Source organism: Poecilia reticulata, linkage group LG2 (genome assembly GCF_000633615.1).
Source record: "Poecilia reticulata strain Guanapo linkage group LG2, Guppy_female_1.0+MT, whole genome shotgun sequence".
In the NCBI taxonomy this organism is placed as follows: domain Eukaryota; kingdom Metazoa; phylum Chordata; class Actinopteri; order Cyprinodontiformes; family Poeciliidae; genus Poecilia; species Poecilia reticulata.
In genome coordinates this window covers 31,763,198-31,775,606 of record NC_024332.1, presented here as the reverse complement: position 1 = coordinate 31,775,606, position 12,409 = coordinate 31,763,198, and the positions used below count along the sequence as shown (strand labels likewise).

At 36.7% G+C, this 12,409-nt stretch overlaps 1 protein-coding gene across 2 annotated transcripts in view; it reads left to right on the top strand.

Annotated features, from left to right (window-relative positions):
* The window catches only part of b3galt1b (UDP-Gal:betaGlcNAc beta 1,3-galactosyltransferase, polypeptide 1b), a 45,790-nt gene extending 33,399 nt beyond the window's left edge, over nt 1–12,391 (top strand). The window contains exons 2-3 of one of the 2 annotated variants that reach the window (XM_017308206.1): nt 7,055–7,171; nt 9,913–12,391. In XM_017308206.1, the coding sequence (XP_017163695.1) occupies nt 10,147–11,136 (990 nt within the window). In that variant the 5' untranslated portion in view covers nt 7,055–7,171; nt 9,913–10,146 and the 3' untranslated portion in view covers nt 11,137–12,391. The remainder of the gene's footprint in view (nt 1–7,054; nt 7,172–9,912) is intronic. The other variant, XM_008404047.2, reaches the window with a different exon arrangement.
* Nucleotides 12,392–12,409: the final 18 nt, after the last annotated feature.

Below are 12,409 nucleotides of genomic sequence, written 5' to 3'. Positions count from 1 at the left end.
CCTCAAGCTCCCAGGCCTCTGGTAGAGGACCCGAGCTCAGAGGATGAAACAGACCACCCGAGGAGGGTGAGAAGGGAATTTTTTTTTTTTATATATATATATATATATATCAGAGTGAAAAAGGATTTGAGTTATTATTTTGGTTGTTGTTCTGTGAAATACTGAAAAGGCAGCTGACTGAAAAATATTGACTGTAAATATTTTTTTTTGGTAGGGAGCATTGATTCACTCTAACACAGTATTAAATATCAGTTCTGTGGCTGAGTGATTTATTTATTTGTTTTTTGTTAAACTCAGTCAAAAAAGACGCTGGATAATCTTTACATTCTAAGGCCTTTTCAAACATTTCTGCTTTTCAAAGATTTTGTCAAAAGCTGAAGAAGTGTGAGTTGTTAAGCTTATTGCACAGCAAAGACGTGAAATAGGCTACTGCAAGGGGATTTTTGTGAAGTGGATATACAGAAACCTGCATTTTCATTACGCCTCCTTGACTTTTAAGATTTTTTGATTTTACAAGCACAAAGACCATGAATACTGCATAAAACAACCTAAAAATACATTCAGGTTTGTTGGTAATGGTAAATAATATCATGCTAAGCTGCTTTTCCATTCAGACTGAAGCTGAAGCTTCTAAATACATTTGCATTGGAATAGCATGAAAACTAAAGACGGTTAATTTTTGTGTAATGGGCAACTATAAAACATGCCACGTTTCATTATTGAATCAAATTAACCTGGTGCTTTTTTTTCATAGGTGGGATGTATTGAACTTATTGTCATCTTATTTTCTGCTTTTGCTTGTTTGAAATGTTGAGTTCCTCCTGGATTATTGAATGTTTATTTTATGCAATGATGTTCTTCTCCTGGCTTATTTATGTTCATATGTTATGTTATTATTTATCACATAAATTTTCTCTTGCGTAGCACTTTGAAGATTGTTATATCTCGAGAATGAGACATTTTTCACCCTGAAGTAACACTCAATGCTTGTGAATTCCTTTTCAAACAGAATTGGGTGTGCAGGATCAGATGTCTGGGAAAGAAGGAGAGAACAAACTGCATTTGAGCAAATAAGAAAAGAGCACGACACATCCCAGGAGCAATCTTCCCCCTGAGACAAACAAAGACCTTAACTTTTGATAACAGAGTATTTTAAAGTKTATCTTCTTGGAAAACACAGAGGAGGAATTTAGTGATGGTCTAGTGTAGTCTGTATTTTAATATATTTAGAAACACTCTTCTATAGTATTTGAACAAATAACTTGTAATTTCTCTTTTACTCACTTCTATATTACAACAAAATAGAGTATTGTAAATATTTTAAGACTTAGTTTTTATTCTATCTGCCTCAATAAAAAGAACAGGGATAGATTGTTTGTGAAATTAAATGAGAAGTTTACAGTTACCCCAGGGTTGCAGCAGCCTCTGGAGCGCCAAGTGTGCTGACAGCAGGCAGGTGGACTTGTAGTGACTGCTGAAGCAGGGAAATATCACACGTATAACAGATTGCTTTAACGACTACCATATGAATATGGCTGTGCTTCCACGGAAGAGAGAAAAATAAGTGAAATGTTTTGGTGCCGATGAGGATACGTCAGGTTTAATCTGGGCCTGATGATGTGTGGGAGCCTGTGTGCCAGAGCCAATGCCTGGACAGCCCTGGCCCAATTTATTCTGTGTACGGATGCCAACATTTAAGGGAAATCTCTGCAACACTTAACACACTACCCAGAGCTGTGTTTGCTTGGCATAGCAGGACTGCTTCTTGTACAGCTGGCATTTTGTCCAGTTAATCTCCTGCATATTAACATCTGAACACCCTCACTTCAGTTATTATTTTAAAGTCTCAGAGCATCAATTTGTTTTTCTCCAACTTTTAAAATGAAGTACACGGCTTCTTCTGCTTAGCATCGCTATAATAGTTTTAGATGCTGTTACTACTTATAGGAAAACTCTGCAGAGGTAGATTACCTTTTGTGTTTTATCCAAATCAAAATAATTTAAATACAATTTATGCATATTTTAAGAAATAGTGAGTGCATACATATTGTATGCAGTCACACATATATTGTTACATTAAGCAAATGTATCCATAAATTACAACTAATTAAGGTTAATCAGTGTTAGCAAAAATATACTTACTTTCTTTTTCTTTTTATCTGTGACGCATTTATTAAAAACACCACCAAATGATAACTTGATCTGGAATAAAAAAAGCGCATTTGTTTGTTCCGCTGCTTGCCCTGCTATTTTACAGGATATGTGTAGAAAAACAAATAGAACCTTACATTCCTGCAATCTCTCTTTTTTTCTTTTAAAAACAAATTTTAGAGAATTTTCCAAATGTAGATTAGCAAAGCACCGCATGCTCTTAGACTCACAAAATTAAAATGTGAACAACACTTAACCTGCACCGATGTTGAGTCTTTCCCAGAAACTAAATGTGCTTTAACAAACATTTCATCCTTATGCTGTACTTCAAACAGTGATGCTTTCTGTTTTACTGCTTCTGAGGTGCATTGCAAAACAAATGCTCTAACCTCAAATATTGTACATGCTTTTTTTCAATCCCCATGAGTTTAACACAGTGTGTGGGAGGTAACAACACAGTTGTGAGTTTGTGAATCTCACAAAACACATTCTGCTTTTTACTCTGCTGGCTCATGACGTTGCCATATTCTTATGAAGGTTTTCTTATAAGACATCACGAAATAACCATCTTGTCTCAGAGTAAAACTGTTTTACATGCACTTGCAATGGCAGCTGAGCAAATGTAGTGGTAAAATAAACCCAGCCCTGGTTTATTTTTTTACACAGCATTTGTGTCATAAAAACAAATTTTTATGTGCCTAAATAGATTTATCTACAGATTTGGTTTGCTGTGGCAGCACAATATCCTGTAATAGAAATTTCACATATGACATCTTTCTAAAATGATATGCCAAAGATTGATAAAAACAGGTGTGTCTAAATCTGGTGTAGCTCATACATCCTATATTAATCTGTTAGATTAATGCTGTAATGGCCAAAAAAAAAACAGCTGATACTCAGTGAAGGTGAGAGTCTTCTGGGAATTGAGGGTTTCACAGATGCAGCCATGCAACTTTGTCTCAGTGACTGTTGTGCTGATGGTGCTGTTATATATTTACCTTGTTACCCCGATGACATTTTTACATTGCTATTTTATGGAACACGGTCAACGCATGTGGCACAGAATAAAACTTGGAGACTAAACTATTATTAGAGTGAGATTCTGACTTCATATTGCCCATTTGAGGGTATCCAGTCTTTTAAGGAGCTCTGTTCACTGTTCCTTTCTCAGATTACAGGAGTTATATTCATTTCCACATCTGGAGTCACAAAATATGTAAAACAAAAAAAATAAATAAAAAAAACGTTGAAAAGCAGTGATCACAACCCAGCACAGAACGCAGCTAATAGTAATGAGGCTGAAATGCATTCAGTTGGATACTATAGATTTTTTACCAGTTCTGACCAGTAACTGTTACTCTGAAGCGCATGAGCATCTGTTACCTTTTATGTAAAAACCTTCTCAGTGAATGGAAGCAGCTGAAAATCTCACTTTCCTACACACAGTCAATCATTGTTTAACATGATTGTTAAACTGCACTAAAGTAATGTTAGTGCTAAAATGTTATTCGGAGGAGAAAGCATATCTATGATTTTGCTAAGTAAAGAGAAACTTTTATTGCGTAGATGTTTGAGAAAAGTAAAGTGCTTCAGCATACAATTATTCCTGTAAGAAATGTCCTTTCTTTTGTCACAAAATTATAACAATTTCAGCTTTAAATTACAGTCAATTACACTCGCTCTTCCAGTTTAGTATTGAAAAGTTTTGATGTTTTTTTGGGAGGGTTTGTTAAAATGTGATTAAATATTCTCAACATAGCAAACCTGTATTTTCTATGTATGATGATTGGTGGAGGTAGGATTATACATACTTTACTTTAATTTTTTTTTAAAAACTTTCCTTTCAGTTTTGCTCTAGTTTGATCTATGTTGTATAACAAAATACTGGAGGGAAAAAAAATCATTTAACATTCCAGCAATAAGTGCTGGTTCACTCATTTTTCATCCTCAAGGTTGGTGCAGTGTTGTGAAATTGCAGAAATATGGCTTCCAGCAACTCTGTGCTGATTAAGGAGATTTGTCAATGTCACTGTCAATTTCACTCGTAAAGCAGTTCACAAACAGACACAAGTTACCCCAAAGTGAAGTTCAGCAATGAAACAATATATTAAGGAGACAGCAGTAGCAAAAAAAAAAAAAAAAAAGGATGAAATCAGAAAGATACAGCAAGTCAAGACAGGTTTATTTGTAGGGCCACAAAAGTTCATCCAGTTGTTGTACAGATGCAAAGAAAAATCAAATGTATACATTACATACGAAAAGACCAACAAAGAGTGAGAAAGCTCTTGTGTCATACAGGTTGACCTGTGTGCTGCACATAATTACCAAAATAGAAATTCCTATTAATGCACTAAATCCTTAAATTGTACATTACACACTGTAATCAGTTTTCAGCATTCCACGTTCCCAAGACAGTAATTATGAAATGTCACTGTGACTCTGGCAAATGTCGGGTCCTGATTATCAGAATCCTGATCTGAAAGGTTTTCTCTCAATTCTGGAGCTGTCGGTTCAGATTCATGCTGGCATAGTTGCAGATCATTCACTCCCATAAAGTCTTCAGGCATTTCTTCATAAACCAAAAAAAACCCAAAAGGCTTCGTCTTGCATAACCACTAATAAACAACCGGACAGTAGAGTCGGTTTTGGTTTTTCAGCAATATTTTAGTGGCTGGTGAAGGCAGTCACTTTGGCATTGTTGAGAAAAACACTGAAAACAAGTAATTTAAGTTTTAGAACTGGAATGTTTTTGACAAATTGTTCACCGTATCAATAATTATATATCAAATTTTAGTCCTCCTTACATAAGTTTTCCAAACTTCGAGCAACTATTTGGTTAATTCTTCAACAATTTAGTAGTAGTAGTTATTTCTAATTTACGATTAGACGTACTGTAAAGATAATTAACAACATCCCGTAAAATAGCCTGGGGTTTCAGATGAAGCATGGAGTAAAAGAGACTGACTTTAAAAACAAGCAACACCAACACTTAAATCAATCCTACAACAAAGCCAACAAAGTGACACAAGCATTGTTTTGTTTTTGCTCCAAGTAATTGAGAAGTGACTTGTTTATGTCCTTTACCAAGAATTGAAAATGATTTATCCGTGGAGAAAAAATGTTTTAGGTAATTTTGCCACTGTTGACAAAAGTAAATCTTATCAATGTTACCTCATCAGTGAGGTTTTACAATATTAATTTTAAAATGTATAATCTTTGTGAAGGCAATTATTATTCAAATCTGTATTATAGCAAATCTGTATTATAAGCTTTGCCACCGTAGTGAGTCATCATTAAAAGTGTAGTCAGCAATATTCAGAAGAGGTTGTGTGAAATAAAAGCAAGGTAATCAATTTAGATGTTTTTGGCACAAGTCCTACCTAAAACCCAGGCTCTCTATAATTCAGGCAGGCAATCTATTAGCTCTGGTGCAATGTTATTGGAAAAACAATTTAGAAACCTGTCTGCATACAGACGTGGAGCCATGAATCACAACATTTTTGTTTGTGTATAGAGGAGTACATAATAGCCCTTTTCTTAAAAAAAAAAAAAAAAGTCCACCAAACATTCAACGCAGGAAGCGCGGAGAAAGAAACGTCAAGTGCTGATGAATGGCTGTCTTTGTGCCCTACTCCCAACACAAGTTTACCTCTTGCCATATAATAAATCATGATAAATTAGGTCTCTGTTGGTAGTATAGGCTAATTATTCCACCCTTTCATTCGCCTCTCTGACTCGGTTTTCTATTGACTTTCATGTCCTGCGGGTTTAGTTGCAAAGTGTAGCATGTGCACCTGTCCCACCCTTTACAGGCTGTTTAATAGCGTAACATTTTTCCTGACAATTTCTATGCCGCTATTCTTACACGGAGTGGGAGATTTTATGTCTGTCGATAAATGTGAGATCTTATAATATGCAAAACTGATTGGGTTAGATGTGTTGCGAAGGTGAYTGCAAGGCTTCAAAATTGTAATACTTACGAAGAATTATAGCCTAAATCTTCAGTGTTCCTGAATGTGCTTCACCTTAAAGTCTCTTTGTCCAGTATCCAATAGATACAGTGAATTATTGAGACAGTGAGGAAGAAGAGGAAGAAGAAGGGAGTCCAACTTAATCATAATTCATAATGGTGATGACTAGACTCAGCTACTGTTCTGTGAAAAAAATATATTTCAGGTCTTACGGATTTCATCAGTTTTATTTTTTTGTTTTGTTTTGTTTCTTCCTTTTTGGTCTTGGCAGCAACAGATAACTGGCAATCTTTTTTTTTCCATCTCTGTGGAAGAATTTTGGACCCTTCATAGAATTGTGTTAATTCGGTCATTGTGGAAGGTCTTTAAGCATGAGGTCATGCCACAGCATCTTATTCTGATTTATGTATGGGCTTTGACTAGACTACCACACATTTCATTTAAATCTTTTGCTTATGGCTAATTTAATGCTGTGTGCTCGAGCTCAAAGTCACAAACTGATAATCTGACGTTTTCCTTGAAAACCTTTTGGCAAAAAGCAGAATTTATGGTTACATCCAAGCAGCTCCAGACCATCACACTACCACCACCATGTATGATTATCAGCCTGATGTTCTTTTTTTGAAATTCTGTATTAATTTAACACAGAATATAACGGAGCATGTGGCATCAAAAATGTTCACCTTTGTGCGTCTAATCCACAGAATACTTTCCTTAGTCTTTGGGATCATAAGTATGTTATCGGGCAAATGGTTTGTGCCTTCAAACTCTCCACTGAATGTATTCCCAGTCTCTTTTTTATTGTTGAATCATAAAAATGTAACGTATTTTAGACAAGTGAAGCCTCCAGTGCTTTAGGATGTAGTTCAATAAATGAGGAACCACTTTTTTCCCCCTGAACTTTCATTTATCTTTTTATCTTTTTTTGTAAGTGTTTCCACTCTGGGGTCCAGAGGGCTGAATGGGTCACTCCTCCCACTGTAGCAGTGTTGGCCAGCATATCGCTCAGCAAATGAGTGTGGCAGTGGGACTGGTCTCCAAAATAAAAGGTGTGATTTACAACAATGGAACTATAAAAAGGATGATTTAATCAAGGTGACTATATTTTATACCTTTTACATATCCACTACAGATTTTATGGCAAGGTGTGACTCTGGCAAAGTGTTACAGCATTTTACCGATGCAGATTTACATTTTCTCTTGCCTTAAGTAAGAGGACGAGAGGGAAGAGGAGATAAAGGTGCAGTCGGGATGGAAACCCAGTGTTCTTGTCTTTACTTTGACATCATCACCTGAAATGAAATATGAGATCTGGATGAGTTTGACTGGAGATGTTTATGTTTTAACCTCTCGGGGGAGCCGTCAATGTACTTTTAGAGTAATTGTGGTTGGTCGGACATTCCTAAGAAGGTTCAGCACTTTACTATAGTTTACTAATTTGTGGATTACTGTGGCTCACCGAAGCACAAAAAACATATAAATTACTTTGTAAACATTTCCAGACTCACAAATGTCAACGTTTCACATCTCAGATCATGGAAACACAAGATGCTTTTTGTTTAGGTTACTTCATGTTTTGAGTGGTCGCATTTAAGGGATGACGTGATTCTACAAGTCTGGCATTCACCAGGACTTAGTACAGCAGGTGAAATTAAACTGAGCTTTCCGCAATGTCGTAGTTAATTAGTTAATTACTAATTTAACCAAAGGAATGATTACTTCAGATTAGGCCATATTGGTCTGGATTGATTTACTCTTAATAATTAAAAGTATTTTTAACTGCCTTTTTGTGTTTACTCTTATGTTTGTCTGATTTTAAGATGTCTTGACAAAAATCTAGATGCATGACTGACAGTTTAATTGAAGTGATTTTCTTAATTCCTTCACAACATATTTTTCTGTTTTCTGTGCATCTCAAGCGTATTTCACCTATTAGTGACATATTTATTTATTAAGTCCACAGTTACAGTGAATGGCAGCTTTTGTGTTGATCCTAATTACCACCTTTCATTCCCAAAGTCAAATACTGATTTAGAAAGCATTTTTCAGTGGAGGTGCAGCAGAGCAGAAAGCATGTAATTATTCTTAGCTTTGTTGAATTTAAGGTTAGACTCTTTTCAGGTGGAGCATCTCTTAGCAGAATCCACTTTAGGCTTTTTCTACATCCAACCAWGCTTTAAAAGTGAAACACTTTACCTCTTGACATGGCAAAGAGGCCTATTCTTCTATTTTTATACTATATGTCCTTTTGCAAGGGCTATTCTTTCATTTGAACCACTAATGTCCAAACTTAAAATCACCAAAAATGGCAGTATACCTTTATTTACTTTCTCACCCGTTGACGGGTTATTGAACAGTAGCTACAGAACCAGCAAGAATTCCTGCCAAGCCAAACTTAATTGACTGTGTACTAAAGACCCACTTGACAAAATATGTTTTCATATTATTTCTATTTAATAAGTTTTCAGAGAGGAAGCATTGCATATTTGGATATAGGGCAAACACAAGAGCAAACTTTCCACCATTTGCATTAATATTCTATTAATTTATTATCTTCACAAGGCAATCTGCTTATCTAGTTCTCTCATTCTGACTCTTACAAGTTGAATGAAATTGTAAAAAATGTTATAAATTTTTTGGATCTATAGTTTTGGTATCTGAAAGTGCTGTATTGTATAAACCTACTATCGCTTTCTGAAAACCAAATCTGACTGCCTTAAATCTCATTTGAACTATGGAATGAATGAAACAAGCATTGAGTTTCCAAGTAATCATTTAAACAAGCTTCAAAAAGCAAGAAGAAAAGATTAAACAAGACCAGTATAAAAGATTACAAAAGCCAGTCTTCTCGACAGCCGAGTATAAATAAATACAAGACAACTAAAACCTTTTTGACACTGCAGTAAAAGAAAACTCTGCTGTGTTTGCATTTCTTGTTCTTGAGTAAACAGTTATGAGTTGGAAGCAGTTGTGTGCTCCTTTCAATCTTGTGAGATCTCACAGAAGCTGATATTATGAGAGAACTAATACCAACTACAGTGTTTGCTGAAACAGTCATAAGAAAAAGTAAGAAGGAACGAGACCTACCCTTCAACAGCAGCGCTTTAAAATGTTAGGGCTGCTGTTGATTTTCACATGAGACCTGGACAGACCCTTTATTCTGCCACCCCCAACCAGTCACAGTGCTGGAATTCATTTCATATTCTGGGGTGGAATTAAATGTAATGTCTGGTCAGATTGGCCTCTGTTGTTCCTCCAGCCTCTGATGATAAATGCATTCAAATTTATAACTACTCCCTTGAGAAGTGCATGTAATCTCTAGGTAAAAGACAAAAAAAAATCCACAGAAAACATCAAAGCCTGAGGATATGAACTACATGTTTATATACCCTTTAGATTTTCAACATGAATCCCGCCATATGTACATGTCAGTATGTGATGCGTAGTTTTACCCAAAAATTTGATCTACTGTGCTTATACATTGATTTCCTTTGAAAACTTTTCTTTCATCCCCTGGCAAAATTTATTCCAAAGATTAAAAAAATGATCATTTTAAACATGATTTATGTAGATCATTTTGACTACTTGGGCTAATTTATTGGGATTTTTTTATGTAGCACTCAGTGATTGCTTCCCTACATTGTTTAGGTCATTTATTTTGAGTACATAAACATCCTCTACAAAGATTAATGCATTTAAAATAAAAGCTTATGAATAATTAATGTATATGTACATTTTTAAAACCGCACATATATATTTTATACTGATGTTTCTGTCTCTTCTTTTTCAGATGTAAAGGGAGATGCCATGCTTTTCGCCAAGAATCTGGACATTCATTCGCTTTTAAAGTGCTTCACATTGAATTGCAAAAAGCATCTCTTCTCTGTAAAGCAATCCATTATTGACAATTAATGTCAAAACACATGCTTGAGCAGCTTAATGCTGCCTCACTGGGTGAAAGCTCACTAATGGAAGGAAAACCTTATAAGAGCCAGCTCATCAAAATACACCTAAGAGCAGCATAATGCCTTCGAAAGTATCATGTTTATACATCCTGACAGTGGTTTGCTGGGCGAGCGCATTGTGGTACTTGAGCATTTCGCGGCCGACGTCCACGTATGTCGGCCACATGGCTATGCCTAAACGAAGGATTGTGAAACCTCCTCCCAAAAACATCACATTCACCAACATCCGCACGCGCCCCCTCAACCCACATGCCTTCGAATTTGTAATAAATGAGCCGAAGAAGTGTGAAAGCATCACGCCCTTCCTGGTCATCCTCATCAGCACCACACACAAGGAGTTTGACGCGCGGCAGGCCATCCGAGAGACCTGGGGCGATGAGGGCACTTACAGCGACATCCACATTCTCACCGTCTTTCTTCTGGGGAGGAATACAGACGATGTGCTCAACCAGATGGTGGAGCAGGAGAGTCAGATCTTCCATGATATTGTAGTGGAGAACTTTATTGATTCGTACCACAATCTCACCCTCAAGACTCTAATGGGCATGCGCTGGGTAGCGACATTCTGTCCAAAGGCTCAATATGTCATGAAGACAGACAGCGACATCTTCGTCAACATGGACAATCTTATTTACAAGCTTCTAAAGCCCAGCACCAAGCCCAGAAGGAGATACTTCACGGGCTATGTGATAAACGGTGGTCCTATCAGAGATATGCGCAGCAAGTGGTACATGCCCAGAGACCTATACCCTGAAAACAAATACCCACCGTTTTGCTCAGGCACCGGCTACGTGTTCTCCGCAGATGTAGCCGAGCTAATCTACAAGACTTCGTTGCACACAAGACTGCTGCACCTGGAGGACGTGTATGTAGGGATGTGTTTGCGTAAACTAGGCATCCACCCTTATCAGAACAGTGGGTTCAACCATTGGAAAATGGCCTACAGTCTTTGCAGGTACCGGCGCGTCATCACAGTCCATCAGATCCCCCCGGAGGAGATGCACCGCATCTGGAATGACATGTCCAGCAAGAAGCACCTCAGATGTTAGGAGAAATGAGGATCAACAAAGAACAACTTCAATTTATCCAGCTGACCCCCTACCCAACCTCATTTACTTTGGCCTTAGTATCTTATTACAAAATGTCACATTTAATCATGTAAGAACCTGCAGTTGCTTCTGCAAGTCCATGTTTTATGACACATGGATTAATTAGCATTAGCAGTGTGTACAGTCACTCACTCTTAAAGCAGTTGTTTAGGAGTTTTAAAGTTGGGTTCTGTTAAAGCGTTTAGTATCCTCCCTGGAGAATACAACTCTTAAGCGTGTTCAGTAAGTATAAATGTAGTTTGGTTTCTTCCAGAGGCTAAAACCGAGTCTAAAGTAGGATAAAAGCAGAAAGTCTTATGCCACTCCAGTGAAAACAACATCACAATGTTCCAACACACCTGAAACTGCTGACTTACCTCCACAGTATGCAGTCAAGTTCTCCAGAGCCTTGCTAATGACCTCATTATTTAACTCAGGTGTGTTGAAGCAGAGACACATCTAAAAATGGTCCCTCGAGGACTAGAGTTGAAGACCCCTCCTCTAGAGAGACCTAAAGATTTTTGAACATGGTGCCATTTTTGAACAATTGCACAATTTTGGAGGATTTCCAGACTAGCTTTAGGCATCTAAATAGCACTGTTAACTGTTTATAAATATATAATTCTAGCAGATGATGGAAGCTTTGTAATCTTTGTACTATAAAGTTTAACTGGAGCATTTGATACTGTTGATTCCACAGTTTGTATCTGGTATCTGGAACATTGAGTTACAGCATAGGACTGGCATAATAAAAGAAAGCGCTGCTTTTAATATCAACAAGTTTTTGTCTACTCCAGCACCTCTTTCATGTGGAGTTCCTTGGATTCTGTCTTTTCCTTTTTTCTTTTCTTTTTTTATCTGTACTTACTCCGTCATTCTAAGCTCGGAATTTTCCAACGTACAATGAAAGTAAAACAAAGGTTGTTTTATTTTGCCGTATCAGTATTTATGAGCAAATTGGTAATAAATTGGGCATAATTATGGTTTTGGAAAATTAATAAACAGATAAGCCCCACTTTGCAGAAAATACTTTTATAAATAGGTAAGACAGCAAAAGCTCTGAAGACAACAGAGAGAATAATACACACATTACAACTCATCTTGGCTACTGCAGTGCACTTTAAGTTGAGGTCAATCACAGCCTCTTTTCACACCACCAGCTTCCTCAAAGTGTTGTTTTACCGTATCCTACGGAAATATGGGTTTGTAAAGTTCTTACATATACTTACATATA